The sequence below is a fragment of the Chaetodon auriga genome, chromosome 3 (genome assembly GCF_051107435.1).
Source record: "Chaetodon auriga isolate fChaAug3 chromosome 3, fChaAug3.hap1, whole genome shotgun sequence".
Classification (NCBI taxonomy): Eukaryota; Metazoa; Chordata; class Actinopteri; order Chaetodontiformes; family Chaetodontidae; genus Chaetodon; species Chaetodon auriga.
This window is the reverse complement of record NC_135076.1, coordinates 5,343,644-5,366,224: the sequence shown is the minus strand read 5'-3', so window position 1 is coordinate 5,366,224 and position 22,581 is coordinate 5,343,644. Positions and strand designations below refer to the sequence as shown.

The window sequence follows — 22,581 nt, the reverse complement described above, 5'->3', positions numbered from 1 at the left end:
TTCAATATTTTGGGAAATTTGCTCATTCGCTCTCTTGCTGACAGATGAGTTAGAAGATCGATAGCACTCTATTATCCTGCCATTCAACATGATGCTACAGCCAGCCTTCGGTTAAAGGTGGCCTGTGGAGTTTACTTATAAACATAGTAACATTCAATATTATTCACAAAGCCTCACTGTGTTTATCCTTGAGGTCTAAACAAACATGCTGAATGTGTTTCTTTGCTCATAAAACATTTGCAAAGCCAATTTTAAATCCTGCATTTTTTATATCCATGTTTATTTGCTTGCAGTCTTCTTCTCTTCTCTCTCTCTTGTAACCACCACCTGTGTGATGAGTGGAATAACGTGAAATCATAGGTACTGTTTATCACATCAAACGTGTGTGATGTGCCCTCATGCATGAGATAAACATAACGGAGACCCGTCATACAAAAACAGCTCCATGGTGGTACAACACATTAAAACTGCACAGGCTGGAAACAGGGGGAAACAACTAGCCTGGCTCTGTCCAAAGGTTAAAAAAATACATCTACCAGCACCTTTAACACTTAATAATTAACATGTCATATCTTGTTTGTTTAATATGTACAATAACTGAAGTGTAAAAACAACAAGTTAGAGGGATTCTGTGTCAGACTATAGCTGGTGACTACATCCTAATGTCAAACGCAGTATGCAGTGTGTACTACAGACTGTTTTTCATAGTAGCACACAATGTGATAGTGTTACATCAATTTATTTAACAGGATGCTATAGGCCAGGCCAGCAAACCACCACTACTGTGCAGCATCCCCTTATTCTCTAAAAAAAATGAGAAATTATAAATGTGGATTTTCATGATTTTCCAACATTTACCTGAGAGATTGGAACACATATCTGATGAGTGGAAGGAACCAGACACACCGGCATTTTGCCACATTACTTTACTGCAAATGCAATCCGAGTTGGAGCTCGTCCTCCTGGTATTTCTGCTGCTTTGGAAGAGCAACACTGTCTTTGTTCTCCTGCTTCAATCAAGCTGGGAGCCTTTTCATAAAACTTGCTGATTGATGGTATTTTTGTTTGTGTTGATGCTCATGCTGGTATTGTGGTACATGGTGAACATTTCGCCCTCGGCAATAGCTGCATAAGTTCAACAAAATATGTCAAAAATGTAATGTAACAACAGAATAACAGCAGTATGAAAATTACAGCTTTGAGTTGTGGGCCAGGCTTTCCTCTGCCACTGATGCTGGGGTCTGCTGTGCTCGCTGCAGTGGTCTGTGTGACTGTGGGGTGAGAGGGGTCTGTGAGTGTGACTGGCCTGCTGGCTAGCTGCATCATGTGACACAGCAGGCGAGATGGACTGATGCATACTGGTATGACATCTGCGTAGATTTTGCCTTTGTTTGCATTCTGTATACTACATTTTAGCCAAATCAGTACGTACTGCCTGCATAGCAGGTGGTTTTGAACACAGCCTTTTTCCTCGAATGGGCACAGTGACTTCCTGGAGTTTTGCTGTCATCATGAATCTGCCAGACACCCAGAGAAGACTCCAGGAAGTGACAGTGGTTGGCCCAAAAAACAGCCAGACAGCTGTCTCCATTGTCTCCATTTGCCTTCAGTCTTTATGCTAAGCTAAGCTGTCTCCTGGCTGTAGCACCACATTTGCAGACATGCAAGAAAATGAATAAGTTTATTTCTCAAAATGTCACACTGTTCCTTTAAATATCAAAATTGTCTAACAGAAAAAAAATGAATAGCTGTAACTTTGACTTTAGTGCTGCTAATACCACTAGTATTACCATGACACCTGCACACGTCTTTCTACCGGGGTAAAAGTAACACGAGCAATTTTCTCTTAATTCTAATTGTCTCTGTGGCAGCAACATGAAGCACATTAACAGTAAAAGAATAAATTACTGAATGACATTCAAGCAGGAGTAAACTTACTGGTGTGTTTCATGGCAGATCCCATCACCAGGAAGGACACTGTGACGCTGATGGCTATAAAGACCTGGATCAGTTCAGCCACCCAGGAGTATGCCCTGTAACGTTCATTAATAATCTACATGGTTTGGTGGGGAGGGTGATGGATGTTGGTGGATGTTGAAAATGAGGACACAACAAGGAAGAGGGGAGGCACGTTTTTGTTCTTTGCTCTTAAAGCTAGTTGCAAGGTTTGAAACAAACTGGACACTCAGTAAGGGAATGATCAGCTCCCTCCTTGAAGTCGTGCTCATGAAATCATTGGTTGGAATGGAAACTCTTAGCTCTCCGTTAAGAAAACATTTCATTTTAATGACAGACACAATAAAACCTGGGTCCCATCAGTAATTGCACCAAAGAGTCAGAGGCTGAATTTGTTGTGGATCTGTGTGGGCCCCAGCTCTTCTTTGTGAGTTGGGCTAAGAAGATGTTTACACAGAAATCTTGCCGAAGCCAATTTTATCCTCCCGAACTATATTCCCTTTAATGGGGCCAAGCCACTGTGCAATGTCTGACAACCAATTACGTTTGTCAGCCAGGCCCAGCCCGCCACTACAGATAATTACTGCATGTTTCCATATTAGCAACACAGGAAGTTGTTAGCAGGGCAGAAGTACTGTTTTGTGAGTAATTGAATTTGTTTTAGCCAAACACAGGCTGACCATATCGTGCTGCAGTTGAATTCATCACAAATCATTATCTGGCCCTGCATGGGGCATTTCAACATACATACAATATACTGTGCTATAGCTTTTTACAACCATACTTGCGCTACTTTATAATATTACAGAGGTGCTATAGACAAAATGACCACTTTGCAACAAAGACTGAGACAGTACAAGACAAAGTCAACAAAGATTCAATGGATTACAACTTCCAGAAGGTCAGATTAGTGTCTAATAGCCAAACTGTATGAAGCCATTACATGTTTTAAGGTGTTTGAGAAGATGGTGTAATCAAACAACCTGTGCAGATTTAATCTAAGCCTAAGTATGCATCAATTACAATCACTTGTATCTATAAGAACAATTAAGTAAGAAGGGCACTCAATCATGCCTCCTGGTGTTCTATATATTTTTTTTTTGTAATACATAATTTCTTCCTCTCATTTTGTTCCCTTCCTGTAGACTTGGTTCTGAAGCTAACAAAGTGTGTTTGTATGTGGAGTCAATGGGTGTGTTATTGTTGTTAGTTGGTCCACAGTAATTGTGTGAGACATCAGAGGTTTCTAAAGGTCCATCTGACTAGCTCTCTGGCTGAATCTTCCAAAAAAAACAAAAAACAAAACTGAGCTTTACTTCAAATGAATGCTACTTTTCAATATAACCCTAAAACCCAATATAACCAAATATAACATGTCAGTAGTTTTAAACACTTCATCTAATGAACTATAAAACCAGCCCCAAAGATCCAACAGACATGAGATGTCAGTAGTGTGAGTTTTCAATCCACACTGATCCCAACCCCTGTTACAGCATCACTGCCCCCAGACACAGGTGTGCTGTATCTATATCTGTATCTGTATCTGTACCTATAAACATTCAATGCCATCCAGGTGATGGGGTATTTAGAAGTCAACTGGACTGCTGTTTGCTCTAGAAATAGTTTCTTCACTCCACCATCTACAAAGCCTCATTAGCTCCACTGACTTGGAGTGTGCTGCTGAATGCTACATTCCATCAGGCTTATACCTCGTCAATATAAAGACACAGAAAGGAATGTGGAGTCTTACCTTAGTCAATGGAATGGTTGCAATCTCCCCTGCTTTCTCAGACCTGGAGGGAAAACAAAGACAGAAGAAAAGTCAGTTTATCTGTTGGTTACAGGGGCGGCTTTGGAGCTGAAGGGTGGTGGTAGAGTGCAGTGAAGTGGTCTCCCCTCACTCACTATCGATGTGTCTGAGCAATGCATATCTTTATCCAAGCAGAACCTGATGTTTAACATCTGTAATGTCACTTCACCAGCTTGACAATGGAGTCCTGGATCTTTCAATATTGTTGTCACTTGCCTTCTTTCACCCACATGTTCTGAAGACACTCTTGATTCAAATTGAAGTGTAAATAAATAAATACAGAACAAATAATTCATGGTTTTCACCATGTTGTAAATCCATTTGTTTTCTGTTATTTGACATAGTTAAGAAAGCAATTCCAGGAAAATGTATGAAACAACATTTCACGAGAAAAATGCATAGCACTGATCATTAGATGTCCCACCAGAAGCAGTAAAGTGACAGAGTCAGAGTCCCACTGTTAGATTTCACTGTTTAAACATAAACGAACAGAGCACTCAATCAGTGAGTAAGACAGAGTGGAATTTGAAGGTTAGTCATGGAAAACGTCCCCCTGTTATCACAGATATCTGTATTATCTATTTCCTTTAAAGGTGGTGAACTTGTATTTAAAAAAAATAAATCAATGAATAAAAGGGAAAAAAAGCTGAAAGACAATAAGAGTGAGACAGCATTCTGAACAAATTATAGTGGTTTAAACACAGACAAAAACACAAAAAAATAAAATTAAGTTTGTTAAAATCAAGTGATGCTGGTTCTCATGACCACACAATAAATGCTGAGGATTATGGCTAGCTTGATTGAGCTGGAAGGTCACTTAGATGAATTAAAGCTCTCATGTAACAGGTTACAGGAAAACAACAAAATCACAAAAATGCATGGAAGATAACAAAAACCTTGGATATGTTTTCACCAACATCTTCAGCCTCTCCCTGAGTCAGTCAGTGGTATCCACCATTGTCCCAGTCCCTAAGAAACCAGTTGCTTCCTGTTTAAATGACTTCCACCTTGTCACATTGATGTCAGTCATCATGAAGTACTTCAAGCGACAAGTCAAAACCCACATCTGCTCTTTCCTTCTCAACACCCTGGACCCTCCTTCCGTTTGCATGCAGACTAAAAAGAACCATGAATAACGCCATCACCTTGGCGACACACTGTGCTTATCTGGATAAAGGGAATACTTATAAGAGAGTACTCTCTGATTACAGCTCAGCATTCAGCACCACCATTCCCTCAAAACTTGTCTCTGAGGATATTGATCTTGGACTGGAGACCTTCATCTGCAGCTGCATTTTTGACTTCCTGACGGGCAGACTCCAGGCAGTAAGAATCAGTTGCTACACCTTTTCCTCACTGATCCACAAGCTGGACACACCACAGGACTACGTGCTCAGCCCCCTCCTGTACTCCCTGTTTACCCACAACTGTGTTGCCAAGCGCAGCTCCAATGATACGGAAAAACAGATCACGGCCATCCTGGGCCTCATCATGGACAATGATGAGACAGCCTACAGAGAGGAGGTGCATCACAGTCTGGTACAGGAGCTGTTCTGCCCACAGCCACAAAGGACATCTTCCACCTGTGGAGCCTGCGGAAGGCACATAAGCATCATCAAGCACTATAGCCACCCAGCATGCAGACTGTTCTCCCTGTTACGGCCTGGTAGTTGATACAGGAGCATGGCTGCACATACGACCAGACTCAAGGACAGTTCCTACCACCAGGCTGTCAGCCTTCCGTACTCATAAATCTAATCTTGCACTATTAACCATAACTACTGCTACTTAACCAGGACTGATACACTCAATGTGCAATAATACTAGAATACTGTCTGCACTGTTTCTAAAGTGCATTTCATTCTCTCTCTGTGTTGCACTCTGACGATAACAATAAAGTTGAATCTAATCTAATCTAATCTAATCTAATCTAATCTAATCTAATCTAATCTAATCTAATCTAATCAAGCACTTGTCACTTTACTTTTACACATAATCCTCATTTTCATAATAGAGTGTACATAGTGTTTACACACACATATATATATATGTGACTTGTTTTTCTTGTCCAACACATTTCATTGTACAGTTGAGCCTGTGTTAATGTGAATATGAACAACCCTTCAGTGTGTTCAGACTTGTATTACTCAATGCCAGTAGCACTTACAGTGATTCTGAGCATTGGGGATAGAGTGTTAGAGAGAGTGATAGAGGTCAGAGTGTTACCTTTCAAGAGACCAAAACCAATCATGTACTGCAAATGGTTTAAGAACAGCTATAAATTTACCTTGGGTATTGCCTTGAATGGCGTTTTAGGCTCATTTTTACTGGAATGGTAGGAGGTTCTTACCTGGACACAACATACCTTAAGAGCACGTTCCTATGATAAAATCAGAATGTTGGGTTATTATGATATTGTGTTACTTATATTCATCACTTTTGTATGTAAACGTTCATATGGCTATAGGCTGAAGACTATACAACTCAAGCGTAGTAGTCAAACATAATACATAAAATACACTTTAAATGATTTGGAGAGCTTAGGTACATGTGTGCTTTTAACTTATGAAGCCAATGAAATGACAACAAACCTTTGATTGCCAGTAATTTGTGCCGATACTTCCTGTAACAGGCTAAAGTTTGGTTTCATATTACATTCTTCTGTCTGTTCCTTTACACTTTTAACTATCATTTCTAAAGGGCTGCCCTAATTAATCTTCATTAAGAGTCGTTGGAGCGCGGCTCCCTCGGTTTCTTTGGTAGCTGGCCAGCTCCCAGCCTGCAGAGGGATCTCCTGGGGAGATACAAGAATACTACAGCAGGGGTAAATATTAAATGAGGCACAAATGGTTGTAAAACATACGGCAGGTCAGGGCTAAAGCTGTGAATCAGTGTTTCCATTTTAAACACTAATTTTGGCCATTTGTCTGCTGCTGCTGTAAAGTGCTAGAGGTATCATTAGTTTGTTTATTTCTGCTTTCCTTTGCAGCCCAACAAACACAACTGAGAAGTTCACCCTAAAGGCAGGTGGGAACAATTGAACTTCAATTTAGAAAACATGTGCTTAGAGTGCAAGCACAGCCCAGGTGCACATTCTGTGCATGACATCTGGTACACAGCCATTGTATGTCTTGTGTTAACAAAGCAGTCGCATAGTGTAATTGCCACATCAGCAGGGCTTGCCAAAAAGACCAAGTAAATATGATTATCATGACTGTTTTACACACATGAAGGTCCACCTGACACTTTAGTGCACAGCAAGACATCTCAATAACTGCTGGCCAGGCTGCTGTCGAATTAACATGTTAACATCCTAATGTTTTGCAGGTACAATGTTTATCATCTTAGATTATTGTGTTAGCATCCTCAACAGTACACACAAAATACAGCTGGGGCTGATGGGAAGTTTCCAGGCATTTCATCATAAAGTTACTAAAGTCAGTGTGGTGTTTGTCTGTCACAAGCTTTGTCAGAAATTGACATTTTATTTTGTTATTTTACACTACCCTTCTCGATCCTGGCTGTTTTATCGATATGTTCTGACCTTAGAATCAACTTGTTGATAAAGCGTTTGATAAAGTCGACCACAATATTCTCATAGACAGGCAACACAAAGGTGTCTGGCACTGTTCTGAAGTGGTTTACGTCTTACCTCACAGGAAGAGAATTTTTTTTGTTTCCTCAGCTGTACTACCCTTTGGTAGCGTCGTCAGGAGACATGGCATTACTTTTGAAAGTTATAGTGATGATACCCAACTCCATATTGCAGTATTTGCCGATAACACAACAGAACATCTAGACTGTAATGTGCCTGAGTTTGTGTGTTTGTGTATGTTAAATTTGAGAATGTGGAGGTAGTGGGTGTATGGTGTGGGATTCATGTGTGTATTTGTCTGCACTCTGATGTGTGGGATTCACGCATGTATCTGTCAAATTTGATGTTTTCTGTCCATGTATGTATGTTTGTCTGTAAGCTGAGGTTGTACAGAAGGTGGAAACAATTTTCCTTGCAGAAGGACAAATACATCTAAATCTCCTGATGGCAAATGGACTGTATTTACAAAACACCTTTACAGTCAGCATTCACCCACTCTCACACACGTCCGCACACTGCCTGCTATGTGCCACCTGCTCATTAGCAGTAATCATTCACAGGCACACCTACACAATGATGACACGGCGTCAGCTTCAGTATCTTGCTCAAGGATATGTCAGCATGTAGACTGCAGGGGCCGGGGATGGAAAGCTGCACTGACCTGACAGTTTTACAACTGATTTCAAGATTCTTTTATCAATCTAGAAATCACTGTCCTGACTTCCCATCTGACATGTTTTTAAACTCTGTACTGACAAGATCCCAAAGGTCCTCTAGTAGTTGTCTCCTGGTTGTTCCTTGGGTCTGGTTTTTTAGCCACTATGGCTGCAGCCTGTGGAATGGCCTGCTGGAGGACTTGAGAAGGCCAGATAGCGTTGATATCTTCAAAAGAAATACACCCTGTTAGCCTGGCTTTTGTTATGAGTTTTATTGTATTCTACTTTATTTCATTCATTTAAAGGTTTTTACCAAAACGTGTTCTTTTTAACTCTTCTTTTCTGTTTCACGTGTGAGTGTGTTGCATTTGATGTGTGACTTGCTATATAAACAAAGTTTGACTGATTGATTGATATTGAACAAACTAATTTTGAGCTGATGAAAACTCCAGGGATGGCAAAAATTATTATAGGCTATCTCTCCATTAGTTGTAGAAAAAATAATTTTCAAACCACAACTGTAATCTGCATGGTGGAGTGAGAGAAAAACACAAAGGTTAAATCCTGGACTTGACCTGTGATTTCATAGCTAAGAGACTTGAATTTTAGTCATGACTTGTAAAATAACTTTGACCCATCTGACATATCTGAATGTTGCCTTTCTGACAGAGAAGTTTGCTACCACTCCCACATGTCAGAGGTAACACATTTATGAGTCAGAGTTGAGGAAATGTGCTCTGAGCTCGTAACAGGGTTCTTCAGAATTAATTGATCTCAGCCTCTTTCCTCGTATTTTTGAATAACCTCCCCTATTCAAGAGGATTTTTTTTTTTTTTTTTACATTTTCCATGACTTTTGTGTATTTAAACACATCTTAACTAAAGCAAAAGTCAGATGTTTTCAATGCAGCAGCTTTATTACCTTCAGAAAGCATCAATGAAATCCAGACATATAGTATGTTAGGAAGATGGATTTCTTGAGGATGCTGTTTCTGGACATGGTGTAACCTCAAACTGCTCAGACAAATTGCTCCAGTGCTTCTCCTTGAAGGCCATCCACTTTGCACATCGCTCCTCTGCTTTGAGCCTGCGAGGCTGCTTCCTCCTCCCCTCATGATCATGTTATTTGTCAAGCCAGACTCCAAACATCCATTTCTCCTGCAGCCATGACAGGGACCCAGTGGATTTTGGTGGTGCTGCTTTTTCATACGAGAAGACAAGATGATTAGCACACTGATTAAGGGTGCAGTATTTAATAAGTAGTGAACTGCTATTTAAAACAAATGAATGCAAATGAGAGATAAGTCCGTACTGTCAGACACCAGACTTTTTCTCTGGAGTGGGGTTGGGTGGAGCCATTAGAGTGGAGCTCCTCACCCACCCAGTTGCTGAACAGAGTATTTCTTTTAGTCTGCTCCTGGCCCTTTAGCTCAGGTCAGGCTCTTAAAGCTAGCTTCATCTCCTGCTCTTGGCAGGTGGCAGAGCTCAGCCTCCTCGCACCTCCTCTCTTGCTCCTTTTTCAGATCAGTGAATCTGGGCCTTGTGGGTGGCTCCTCCTCCACCATCCTGACCTTCTCTCTCTCATTCTTCAGCTGGTCTTTCTTTTCTCTCTCCAGGGCCTTTTGCTCATTTGCCCGACTCTCCTTCTCCTCCATCTGTGTGGCCTCCTTCCTGCTCCATGCTTCACAAACACTCTCTCTCAACCTGTGCAGTCTTTCAGTTTCTTTGTCTCTTTCTTCTTTTTCTGTCCTGCACTGCTGAAGCACTTCCAGAGCACCTCTTATTCTATGCTCCATCCCCATTTCCCTAAACTCTCTGAACAGCTCTGTTTTGAGCTCTTTCCTTCTCTCGTCCAGAGTCAGTTTCCTGATACTCTTAACAATCTCCATTTGACAGTGAAACTGACTTTGTTGTCTTGACGTCATGTTTCTTTTATCTGTGTAATCATGCAGGTCGGTTTCCTTTCTGGCAGTTTTTGGTTCAGTAATGATAGGTAAAGTAATGATGGGAGAACAGTCACACACTGTGACATTATGACACACAGAGTTCCAAAAAGGAAATATCTAACATGCAATATTTGTGCTTGTGCAATATTGTGAGAGACAGATTTTAAAGACAGGCCAAAACTGAATGACCAGAGGCAAAGATATTCCAGCTTTTAGTCCCTAGTATTGGTTACGCTCCACATCAACTTGATCCTATTACATTCTGCCACATCTCCAGCTTGTTACACAGACTTTCTGTTCAAAAAATATTGTGTCCAAACTGTTGGTGTTATTTTCTAAGACTAGTCAAATCTCTTCCCGAGCCACAGAAAACATACTCTTCACAGGCTGAATTGTACACATCTGGACTCGTAAATTGACTTGTAACTTGGATTACTCATGTTTGTGATTTTTTTATTGTCCTGAAGAATTCAATGAATGTACTGTTTTTAGCCACGCTAGCTGCACGCTTTGAATGGTGGAATGGTAATCTTTGTTGGTCAGTTAGGCCACCATTTTGGTTGAGACTGAAATATCTTGACAAATATTCAATAGGCATCTATTGAACTGGCATTGTACAGATACTTATCATCGCAAGAAAATGTGTTCTAATGTGATCACAGTTGACATTATTGATTCAGATCGGAATGTCTCGTAACTATTTAATGGGTTGCCGTGACGTTTGCTACAGACATACATCTTCCCCTCAGGATAAACTGGAATCGCTGTGGTGATTCCTGACTGTTCCTATGGCGCTATTGTCATCTTGCTATTAGCTGAAAATGCTACCATTATACCATGGCTACCATGTTATATATTTAACTTGGCTTCAAAATGACAGATAATGTTGAAAATATTTTCTTTGGGCATTTAGTCCCCAGACACTGCAATGATACTGTGAGGAATCAGGATTAGGCATCTCAACAGGATTTATTTAGCAGAAAACCCACAGTATATTATATAAGTACAACAGTCAGTCTACCACTGGACATGTTTGTCAGGTACAAAGGGCAGCACCAGACACCAGTGTGGGGAAAGCCACTTTGAAAATGTAGAGAGCTAAGCTACCAGTGCTCTACATTAAATGAAGCTTCACTACACTGAAGCTACAGAGAAATGTATGAAGCTGAGCTTAAGCAACACGGCAAAAGTAGTTTACTTTTTTTAACACTGAACCAACTTCATTCCAAGTCAGTGCTATCTCAGTGATCAATTGAACTGTCAGTCCAACAAACAGGCAAGCAAAAAAAATGCTCATTTCAACTGCTAATTAAACAAACTGTGCTCTCTGCTCTCACTGCTCCAAAACCAATGAGGCAAATTAACAAATAAAAAACATGTGCAGCACATAATAACCAAAAACAGGTGTCCAGAGTGTTCATTTGTGTGTGTGTGTGTGTGTGTGTGTGTGTGTGTGTGTGTGTGTGTGTGTGTACATGTGCTTGCATGGATATGCTCAATTTAGACTTTGGCACATTTGCAGCACAAACTGTTAATAACTCAAAATGTAGTAAATCAACCCTAACCGGCTGCCATATTACCATCAAGTACATTCAAGCTCCCGCGTCTGTATTCCCCTGCAGGAGAGAGTACATGACGTCACCATCATATGGCAGTGCGTCTGTCCTCTCACTTACTGATCCTTGCAGTTTTATGCCGCTGAACGCTCTGCTGCATTTCAGCTTCAGAAATAGTTGGGAAAATGTAGCTTGTGTGGATGCTACCACGCTACTTGATCAATGAAAGAGCTGAGCTAATTAAAAGCTATTTGATTCAGAAAACAGCGACTGCCACCACGCTAATGAGAAATGTGTTTAAAGTAGTGACCCAGCACTGACAGACACACACTCTGACATAATATACTTTGGCAGAAAACCCTAAGTAAATTATAGAAGTACAGTAGTCAGTGTACCACAGGGTGTGTCTGTCAAACACAGGCACACAGCAGAAACACATATGAGGTAGCAGTGGAGGCTTTCCTGTAACATCAAGAAGTGTGGAGATAACGTTAGCTGTGGCTGTGTGAGACGACACTAAAAACAACGTGAAAAAAAACAGTTTCCCACATCCGAGCTGCTCCTCTGGTTCTTTAATTGGCCTCAGATGAGGCTGAACCTTCACACACTTTCTCTTGACAGTCCCTCAGTACTGAATACTCCCAACAGTGCTCCAGCGTGTGGGTCTACAATAGATGCTGCTAGCCACATTAGCTGCAGAACGTGCTAATGCCAAATTCGACAGGTTAACCTGAAGAATAAAGAGTAAAGCAACATGAAGATGGTAAAATTTAGAGCTTCTAAGTTTGAAGTACTGATCCATCCTTGAGCTTCAGTTTTGAAGTGTATCCTGCTTTGTATTGGCCCTCAAAGCAGGCTGAAGGAAAATGATTCGCACACACATAACAATATAACTGTTAGCCTAAGAGTTTCTCAATTGTTGTGGTGACATTTCCACAAAGTTAATCCACTGGGTCTCCACTTTCTCAGTTGGTGGCAGTAGAGGAAACCAACAACAGAGAAAGTACTGTGTGTTGCTTGTTATGTTACTTCCAACATTTTTGTGTCACAGGGGTCATTGTTATAGTGAGGACAACAGTAGTTAGTGGGCGTAACTCCAGTTCTATGAGTATGTGCACAGCTATGCAAGACAAAACAAAATAAAAGGACAGGCAACAGCAAAGATTTGGTGTTTCAAATCACCAAAGATAACAAGCTCCAAACAAGTAAAAGTGTTTTTAACACATGTTTCAGCTTCAGGAATGATAGCTAGTGTTCCCCGTTCAGATACAAATGGAGATGTGACAGAGTGAAGATATGAAAGCAAATAGGAATGAAAAGTCCAAAATATCTGTGTGTTTATATTCCAACTCTATGATGGAATATATGTGTCAAAACATGCAGTTAAAGTCTTCTGTGATACACCTTGAATGAGATAAAATTGAGAGTTTGCAAAACTGACAGAGTGGAGACAAAGAGCAGCTATCAGCAGGTTGTGTAAATAAATACATAATTGTAGATTTCAGTGAAAAAGCTGCGTGGGTTTATGTGGTAAGAGAGCAGCCATGATGATGAGAAGGAGAGTGGCTTTATCACACACTGATACATTAGATTCCTCTGTCAGCATCTTTGCCATTTGTTTTCTCCTCAGGCGCTATTTGCAGCAAAAAAAAAAGGAGAGGACCGCTAACATTCTGCTGTCTGAACGATAGCAAATGGTCACTTAATTAATTGATGAAATATTATTTTGTTATCAGCAATCATTCCGGACATCTGACCTTGAATAAAAATCAGATGCGGACCTTTGAGTGACAAGTTTGAGAGTCCCTGGGATGGGAAGTCTTCCACTTGTTGCAGTATTTTGATGGCGTGTTTGATCTCTGAGAAGTTTTTGCCGCACACTTCTCAGACTGTGCCTCCTGCTGAGCTGGCACACTTGACACCTGAATCCATCGCAATGCTGTGAATGAAAGCATGCAAGGATCCTCCTCATCCATCCAGATGAACAAAGATAAGGTTACTGCGCTCACAAGAGTGGACACACTTACAGTGTGTGCTGTGTTTTCATGGTGTAACCTTGTTGCCTAAAGTTGTCACTGACTACCTCCTATTTTTCCTTCAACGATTCCCAGATGAGGGAGGATGGCAATGGGTATGAAAGCCTTTTGAAAGGAAACAGCTACATTAAGAGATGAAAAAGACGAAGATCGGTCATGATACTACAACTAACACCATGGCTGTATTCATATGGCAAACACTATAATCTGAATGGCTGTGTTCCAAGCCATATGGTGATTATTATTAGTACTGATAATTTGGGTTCCATCCCCATGAAATACTTTTTGCAGCTCGAAAGTCAAAGTCTAAATCATAATATGAAATGTTTTCATCTTACTTTGGTTTGTGCTTTAACATATTCATAAAAGTGCAGCACATTTCTTCTGTGGTGTGTGTGTGTGTGTGTGTGTGTGTGTGTGTGTGTGTGTGTGTAAGTTACTGAAATATTTCTTTTCATCTGCCTCAGCCTTCCACTAATCATATTAAATTCAACGTTGTCTTTTGCCGTGAGTGAAACAAATAATGCACAGATTTTGTGGTAAAAGAACATCTGAGGCATCATTTTTAAAAGAGATGTCAATTAAATTCATAAATAATGAAGAAAAAAGATGAATCATGGAATTTTTTAGTTGGATATTCACATTCTTTGCTTTCGACACTCACTGTATTTAACTTAAGCACAGTTTGCACAGCTTCTTGACACAAATTACTGAGAGAAATAAAATGATTAAAATCCCCCTCACAGTGCAAAGAGTAGAGTAAAAAATAACCCATCGCAAGAGTTGTGGCAAGAAATGTTTGGAGGCCGTCATTTCTGCCGAGGGAGGTGTCACTGACTGCTGATAGACTGCCGACATTTGCAGATGCCACGTTTACTATTTCATATTTTCATCTGTAAAATTACACAAATAACGGTTGAAGCAAATTTTGTAGAAATAAGCTAGCTTATTCCCTGCAGATGTTATGTTAGCATGTCTTTAAGAACAAAACGAAAAGCACACATTTTGTCCAGGCTGGCCAAACTTTCATATGTCTGTTATTAAGTCATCATCTCATCATGTTGACTTGACAAATTTCTACCAATTGAAACATTATCAACCATGTTTTTTAAAGGTTAAGGAATATCCAAAAAAGTTCTTGCATATCCTGTTAACGTTTATCTTTTCATAATACTCACTTTGCTTTGGTGTAGGTCTTGACTTGTTCTCGCCCCTGCTTGATATGGATGTGAGCTTCCCTAATTCTGCTTGTTAAACTGGCCTGACGCTAACAAACCTTTAGTGACACGCATCATTTTGTTTCCACTGGAGTACCACAAGGATCTATGCTTGGTCCCTGACTTTTCCCACTACACCTCTCAAAGAAGATTATCCCTTGGTCCAGTTTTTCCTAGTATTGCTACCCAGCTCTGTTTGTCCTTCTCACCAGACATGGCGCCTGTCTCAGAGCGGATCTCAGTGAACTCCTGATGATCCCAATCTAGCTCAACTCTGCCTCACTCTCACTAGCAGTTTGCTGGTCTGTCATCAAATCTAGGCACCATGATTGATGACCAAATGAAGCATAGCACAAGTTCAGGAAAGCCACCCAGGTCAAGCTCATTGGCTGATGGCTCAGCTGATCTCAGACCAGCCCACATTAGCTGACAGCTCAAGTGATTCTCTGCGTCGCTCCTTACTGGCACATCTCAGCGCGCTCTATTTAAGCTGTCATAGCCTGCTCACCCTTTGCTGCTTCCTCTGCAAGCTGTTTAAAACCCACCTCCACCCCAGCTCCACCTTTATGCCATGTCTGATTTTATCAATGTCATTTCTGCTGTCATTGATGCCCACTCTGTTCTGTTCCCTGGGGGGTCTTTGCTGCTGCTCTCCCTGCTTACGGCCGTTCCAAGTACGCACATGGAAGAGCAGAGAGGTGCTCTCTTTGCTTCAGGCTTTTCACGCAAGTGTGTGAAAGGGCAGGGAGGTCCCAGAACAGAGCCATACCGCCAAATATAGTGTATGCTGTATTAATGTATGCTGTATTCATAAACAGACTTTGACTAAGGTGGTCCTGACTGAACTAACTTTAACTGAGTATGTTGCATCTGCCACTCGGCTACGTTGCTTCACACTATATGACACCAGAAAGACCAGGTTCTATCTAACTGAGTCTACTCAGTTCCACTCATCTCCTTGTACTTGTGCATGGCTTCTCTCGCCTTCATTACTGTAATGTTCAGCAAAAGGTGCAGCATGTCTGGTCCTCAGCCAGCCAAGGACTGCTCATGTCACTCCACTATTAATTACTCTCAACTGTCTCCCTGCGGCTTCTTTCATTAAGTTCAAGTCACTAATGCTCATCTACAGAGTGGCCTAGCATGCCACCTACCTGAATTCCTCATTCAGGTTTATGAGCTGTCTCATTCACTGCGATTTGCAAATTAACAACGACTTGTGCTACTGTCACTGTGAGGACGGACATCTCAATCACAACTCCTCTCTTGTGAGGTCCATCGGTGGTGTAATGAGTGACCAAACTCGATTCTGTCAGCAGAATCCCTTTCTGTCTTCAAAAACTGCTTCTACACCTGCTTCTTTGGTGAGTACTTACTCACTTAATATGCTCTCTCTCTCTCTGTTGCCCAGCACTTACATGTTAACTTAATGTACCAAAGAGCCCTATGACACTTGTGTCATGTTGAACTGAGTGTTGTTATTCTCTCTGTCTACTGTGGCTTGGACTATACCTCATTTGAACACCACTTTGGACAAATGTCACCAAATGAAGAAATGTGAATGTAATCAAACCCCAACTCGGCTGTCAATCATGCGAGCCTATCCGTTAAGATTGCCAACAATTTTTTTCATTTTCATTTGGAAAAACAAGGTTATCATTTCTTTCAGAGTGAAGTTATACTGTATATTAGTGCCTTTGTTTGTCTTATTCCTCTCGCAATGCATCACTGAGCACCTGTGGCTCCATTGGAAAGATCCACTGATATCAGTTTAATTGTCAAGCTTCAAAAATAATGAATTGTTACATTTCAGTATCATTAATTTTAATTGATTTAACTTAGGTGTGTCTGCAATGATCATCTTTTCAACAATTAAAAAGCGAATTAAAACAACCTCTTAATCTATTTAATCTGAATTACACTCAAATGGTCATTTACATTTAAGTGACCCATTTTTTTCCGGTCCCCATGCAGAGGGGAAGTATCAGGCATAGCATAATTTCAACAGAGCCCACATGTTTGTGTGTAAGAAGTGGAAATGTTTTACTCTATTTGCTTTATGCCTGCTTTGATAAACAAGGCTCCTGGACTTGACTAAAGCAGTCTTAACAACAGCCCAACACAGCTTATATATTCTGTGCTTACACTACACAGGCGGACAAAATCATCCAGATATTCTTGGGGCATCTCAGATGTAAAACTGCTCCCTAATCACCTTTATCTGAGGTGCAGGCTAATACTCACCGAGGATTGGAAAATGGCAAAGTGTCTAAAAGCAACCTGTTGTTTTGATCCAAATGACAGACCACATGAGGCACTTTCATCTTTGTTATTACCCCCTTCATCCTACCATGGCATTAAACGCACAAAGGCTTTCAAAAAGACTCAGCAGATGAGGGGAAAAAGGTTAGAGGACAGGGATTTGAAGTGATGTTGCCATGTGCTCCAAACAAATGCTTTTTTTTTTTTTTAAAGAATTTCTAATAATTCACTAGGGGGCAATGTTGGTCTATGAAAGCCACAGCTCTGCCCAGCAAGAAGAGAAGAGTGCCTGTCACTGAGGTTGTCTTAGCCATGTGGGTCACAGGAGCTCTGCCTTTTAAGGAGATGAACAATGAGCAGTGATCGGTAGGGGGGAAAGAATAACACAGAAATAAAAATTCATGCCAAGCAATCAGAATGAAAAATGGTTGTTCTGCAAATCAGAGGAATGAAGGAGAATTTAATGGAAAGGGGAGGCCTGAGCCAGGGAGCTATTACAATTCAAAGATGCTTTGAAATAATTACATATTCAGTACAAGAGCTGTTAATTGTGCACATTCACACAATTCTCTGCTGATGTATCATCACTGTCACCTTTTGGCATCAACTGAATAGCAAACTGTACAGTTCTGATGACAAAAAGCTTACTAAGTATCAGAAATGACAATCTGCTGCTGTTTTATTTTCTCAGAATGGGAGCGGACAATGTAATGGCATAAAAAGGGCTCCATGCCTGCCAAATTATTTAAGGACTAAGCTGATGTCAGTGGATTTTATTTGACATTGTCATTCAACCTCAGATGACAGTTTTGGAATAGTTGCGTTGCTATGCTGTCCTCTTGGGGGTTTTTTTTAGGTGAGGTACTATCCATACCTACAGGGTACACTATTTATTATTGAGCTTGCCTCTTGATCCATCACAACAATTTTAAAATCCCAAAACAAGTGAGTTAGTGGTCTTTGAGTTGAGATCTTCTTGTCAACTCCTGTTTGCTGTTCATGTTTCCATGAACTGCCAGACCTCAACCCTTTTGTCCAGGAGGGTCTCAGAATCATTATATTATTTTAGTTTTTTTTTTTTTTTTTTTTGCTCTATGACAACCGAGAAAACTACATCTGCTGATGAGGTCAGCATTATACAGTTGAAAGCTCCAGAACAAGCCATTAAGTGGACCTTGAGCTGTTCACAAGGTCAAGAAGAGACTGTCAACTTCAATTTTAAAACAGCAGTTAAACGGTTCTACAACGACTTTCAACTGAGGATTGTTGCTAATGTCAGCCCACTCACTAGTGACAGAAAATGCAAATGATAAGAGGGGAAATTGCTTTTAAGAATGTTCTTAGCATTTTCTACTAAGAAAAATCCCTGGTTGCTTTACAGCTGTGTTCTGCACACCCCAATATCAATGGTTTGGCTTGGTCCCAAGATCATGCAAGGGCTTGTTCTCATCAACCACAGAGTGACCTCTGGAGCATTTTCTCCTTTACTCTGGTTCATTTGATCGGCTAATAGCAATGCCCTTTGAACATCTGCACTAAATAACTGTACGGAGACATTTACAGTAAAATCTTGGCTTTCATTGGAAAAAAATGTGGTGGCAGCTCATAACAGTAAGTAAAAATGTAATTCAAACTGACCACAGGAGAAGAGGCTGAAAAACTATTATGCACACAAGGAGAAGACGGATAAAGCAGTTAGTTACCTGGAAGGTAAATAGAGATTCATATTCATATTGATGTCTTCTAACAAGGAAAGTTTTGTAATTTCCCTTTGAAATTAATTCATTATTTAATCAGTCTATTAAAGCAAGGATCACAGACATGTCCATCATGCTTAGCTGAAGTAAAATGGACTGGAATCAAACTTTTTGTAGTCAAACCTCTAACCTAGAGGGAGGACAGGCTACCAAAAGTCAACCAAGCTACTTACAAGTGAAAAACCGTGATCCCTCTGATGTTAGACAAACAGCTTAATCAACTATAAAAAATGTCCAATACATGGCAGACTAAAAAGTGCCCAACTTTAATGACATAGAATACGTCAATAATAAATTTTAGACAACAGTAGCAGGCCTGCTGCCAAATGACTGTTGGTTATGATGAAAGGCACAAAACACTCACTCTTCCAGTGAAATGTTGGAGTACAGCAGAGGGGAGACAGAGGAGTGAGGACCAGACAGGCTACTGGAGTCGGGCTGGGCTGTTGTCTCAGGTGCCATCCGCCTCTCTGGTAATGATGTCTGAGGGACAATTTCCAGCACTGCCCAGCACCTGAAACACACAAGCACCAACAGGATGTTTGACAAAGGCAGGTGAGAATTCATATCACATGGATAAAAGTATGTCATTCACTGGAACACACAGTGAACCTCCACTCATGTTACACTACTATACAGCAGATATGTAACACATTTTTGAAAATATTTGTGTTTCTGAACCAATATGATCATGTTTTCCTTGGGATATATGAAGCTCACTATAAAGCTAAGCCTACCAGGATGTCTTAAATGGTTTGTGATTTCTTAATTGGTTCAAAGGGCAAAAACACAAACTGGAAAAAAAGCTGCCTGTATGGTCTGATAGTGACTTAGTTTTTTTGTATTCTGTTAAATTATTTGACCACGCATGTTTCAAAAAGCTGCTCTTTGAAGTCCAATCAAAGTGCAGAGGGTTTGATGTTTTATACACGAGTGGCTTTAGCATTAATATCTCTTCTGTGCTCACATGACGATACCATGAGCCACTGGAACCAATGTAATGACAAGCCATCCCAAAATTTCAAGGAGATGTTATTTCTAATCTTAGCAAAAATCCTTCAGTGGAAGAAGCAGGATTAATTCATTTTGAAGGTGCACAAAGACGAGTGTTAAAAACAATGGGTGGGTATATAAAAAAAAAGCTTCAATTTCTTATATGAGGGAGTCGACTTTTCCAAGGCCATGGCCAATAGAGAGACACACTCTGCTTCACCAGCATCACCACTCACCTGCACTCATCAATAGCTGCACTCACTCAACGTGAAAAATGGATGAAATGACTATGTAGTTTGTGAAAGGGCTCACTCTTCCAAAGAATCATCATCCAAGTCTGCAGTTCCTCTTAGCACTGCTGAGAGTTTCAGCACTTTAAAATCATCATTTTGATTTTGTTGCACACAACTTCACAGTTTTGATTCAGTCTCAACACTCTCGTGAACCTTGTTCCCAAAAGCAGGAGGCAGTTGTTTCAGTGAAAAGCCTCTGATAAACCCATTGTACACTACTTGCTAAACACCAAGCAGCAGGCAGACCACGTTAGCCACAGCTGGTGAATACTGTGGAACATTTAGCAGCTTAAGGGCCAGATATTTCCCTCAGGAGTTGGTGGAGGGAAAATCAGAGCTAAAAGGAGAGAGAATATTGGACTTTCGTTCATCAGGTAGCCAGAAACAAGATTCCAGTTGAATGATTCTGTTGCTCTGTGTCTGCTGGATGTGTCAACAGTCAACTGGTTGCTAACATGTTTACCATATCAACAGGAGATTTAACGTCTAGCTGGCGTTGGAATGCTTGTGCTGTTTTGGTAGTGTGTCACTCACTCAGCTCACACACATTTTGGACTGTTTATTTCCTCACCTGACCATCCTTGTTTAGAACAAAGAACTGCCAAATGAGGCTCAGCTAATCTGGAGGTGTTCCAGGGGGACTGTAACAAGGTGGGGAAGGTGGAGGGTGGCTGTCTTTGAAAAAATCCACAAAAAATAGCAGTGAAACTAATCCTTGATAAAATATTTAATGAGGATTGCTTACTGTTAGATTATGACATTTAACTCTTCAGAAACATAAATAATTTGCGCAAGGCAACTGATTTATTAATTTATGTTTCCTATAATAGGAGGAACTACAACGTATAAGCAGGGCAATTTGAGTTTTACCATGGTACCCTTTTAAATCTTGAAACTTTACAAGAGACTGCATAACCATGGAGACATGGCAGTCTTATAAGCCTGGCTTCCCTTCTTCCCTTTTTGAGAATGAGATTGGCCCCAAGCCTGACACGGAAATAGAGACTTACTAGTTTTAAAGCCTCACAAGGACACCATCATGAATTAACTACACATTTATCAGCAAGACTGAGCCATACTAATCTCAAATGAAGCATGGCCTTAGATCTAGCAAAGCAGTGATTCACAAAGCATGCTCAATCTGGAAATGAGGTGATCTTTAGAAACTGACAATGTCTCACTCTTGATGATGATTTCATTCTTAACATAACACTGCTGCAGCTGGTCATACCGTTTTCATGCACCTGCTGGACAGCCCTCTCAGTCGTGTTGGTAATTTACTCCCTCCAGTACCACAGCTTCCTCCTGTTCTAGTTTCTCTTTGCTGTGTTTGACATTGGCATTGTTTCCTCGTGTATTAAGTATACACCCTTTCTCAGTGCTGTGTGTTTGCTGGCTTCTGTACTTAATAATCCTGTAGGTTTATTGTGTGAAATCTTTTGCAAAGCCTATTCAGAAAAATTACATTTGACCGTGTAAGTTGTTTGCTCATATGCTGGATACGATTTCAACTGTTCGAGCTTGTCTTTTTTTCCAATGTCAATTAGTTTTAACCCGTCAACTTTAATTGTTTTGAGGGCCCTGTTTTAATTGTGCAAGCGCAATGACCAGAGCAAAGAGGTAGATCTTGGGTGAACGCACTGTGTGGGTGCCTGCAAGCGCACTTCCTATTTTGGTTCAAGCAGGGCAAAGTACAAAAGGGCTGGATGTAGTGAAATGTAGATCAGATGGTGTGATGATTAATAAGCACACTCTCAGCCAGTCACATTGCTCGAGAAATGGGAAAATGCTTCATCATGGAAATCATATTGCTGTCTAGAAGGTGCAAGAGTGGCCTGACGTGAACGCACAGAACCACAAATGTGCAGCCAGAGGCAGGTGGTGTGTTTTTTTTGCAATGAATTTGTACAATGGTGACACAAATAAATAATAAACAATGTTAGTGAGGCTGTTTATACGATCACATCAACTCAACGATATTTCAGTTTTAATTCTACTCAATCTGCCGCCATAAAAGGTCACATCATAAGATAACTGATGTGTCAACAGTGTCTGCACACTTATACATTTGAAGAAAAAAACATGAAATGCAACTTGTTAAAAAGGCTGCTGGAAAGGAGACAATGATGCACTGGATTAATGAGCTCTGTTAATCTGATGCTTCCTTCATAATCAGGCACAACACAAGAGTTATAACCGAAACGTTTGATGTGTGTAGAAGTGTGTGCTGTTATTTTATAGCAGCCTGGTGTCATTTGCACATCATGTAATCAAAGTAAACACAGTGAATGACTCTGGTGTGGTGGTTTTCAAATCCAAGGCTGCAGGTTTATCAGCATAATTTCCAGTCAGTAATTGTTGTAAGGTTAAAAAAAGAGCAATATGATCAAAAATCAATGTTACACAACCTTAAGTTTACTTTTTCAAAACTTCACATTTCTAATCATTATATGAAGCAAGCACCAAATACAAGTGATGTCCATGTCATGGGGCGGCTGCGGCTCA

The 22,581-nt window shown here is 40.5% G+C and overlaps 1 protein-coding gene across 1 annotated transcript in view; it reads right to left on the bottom strand.

Annotated features, from left to right (window-relative positions):
• The window catches only part of LOC143315754 (uncharacterized), an 86,525-nt gene that overhangs the window by 5,697 nt on the left and 58,247 nt on the right, over positions 1–22,581 (bottom strand). Inside the window, exons 12-14 of the mRNA XM_076723131.1 lie at positions 19,155–19,304; positions 3,707–3,749; positions 1,939–2,053 (exon numbers count right to left, since the gene is read on the bottom strand). Coding sequence (XP_076579246.1) covers positions 1,939–2,053; positions 3,707–3,749; positions 19,155–19,304 — 308 coding nt within the window. The remainder of the gene's footprint in view (positions 1–1,938; positions 2,054–3,706; positions 3,750–19,154; positions 19,305–22,581) is intronic.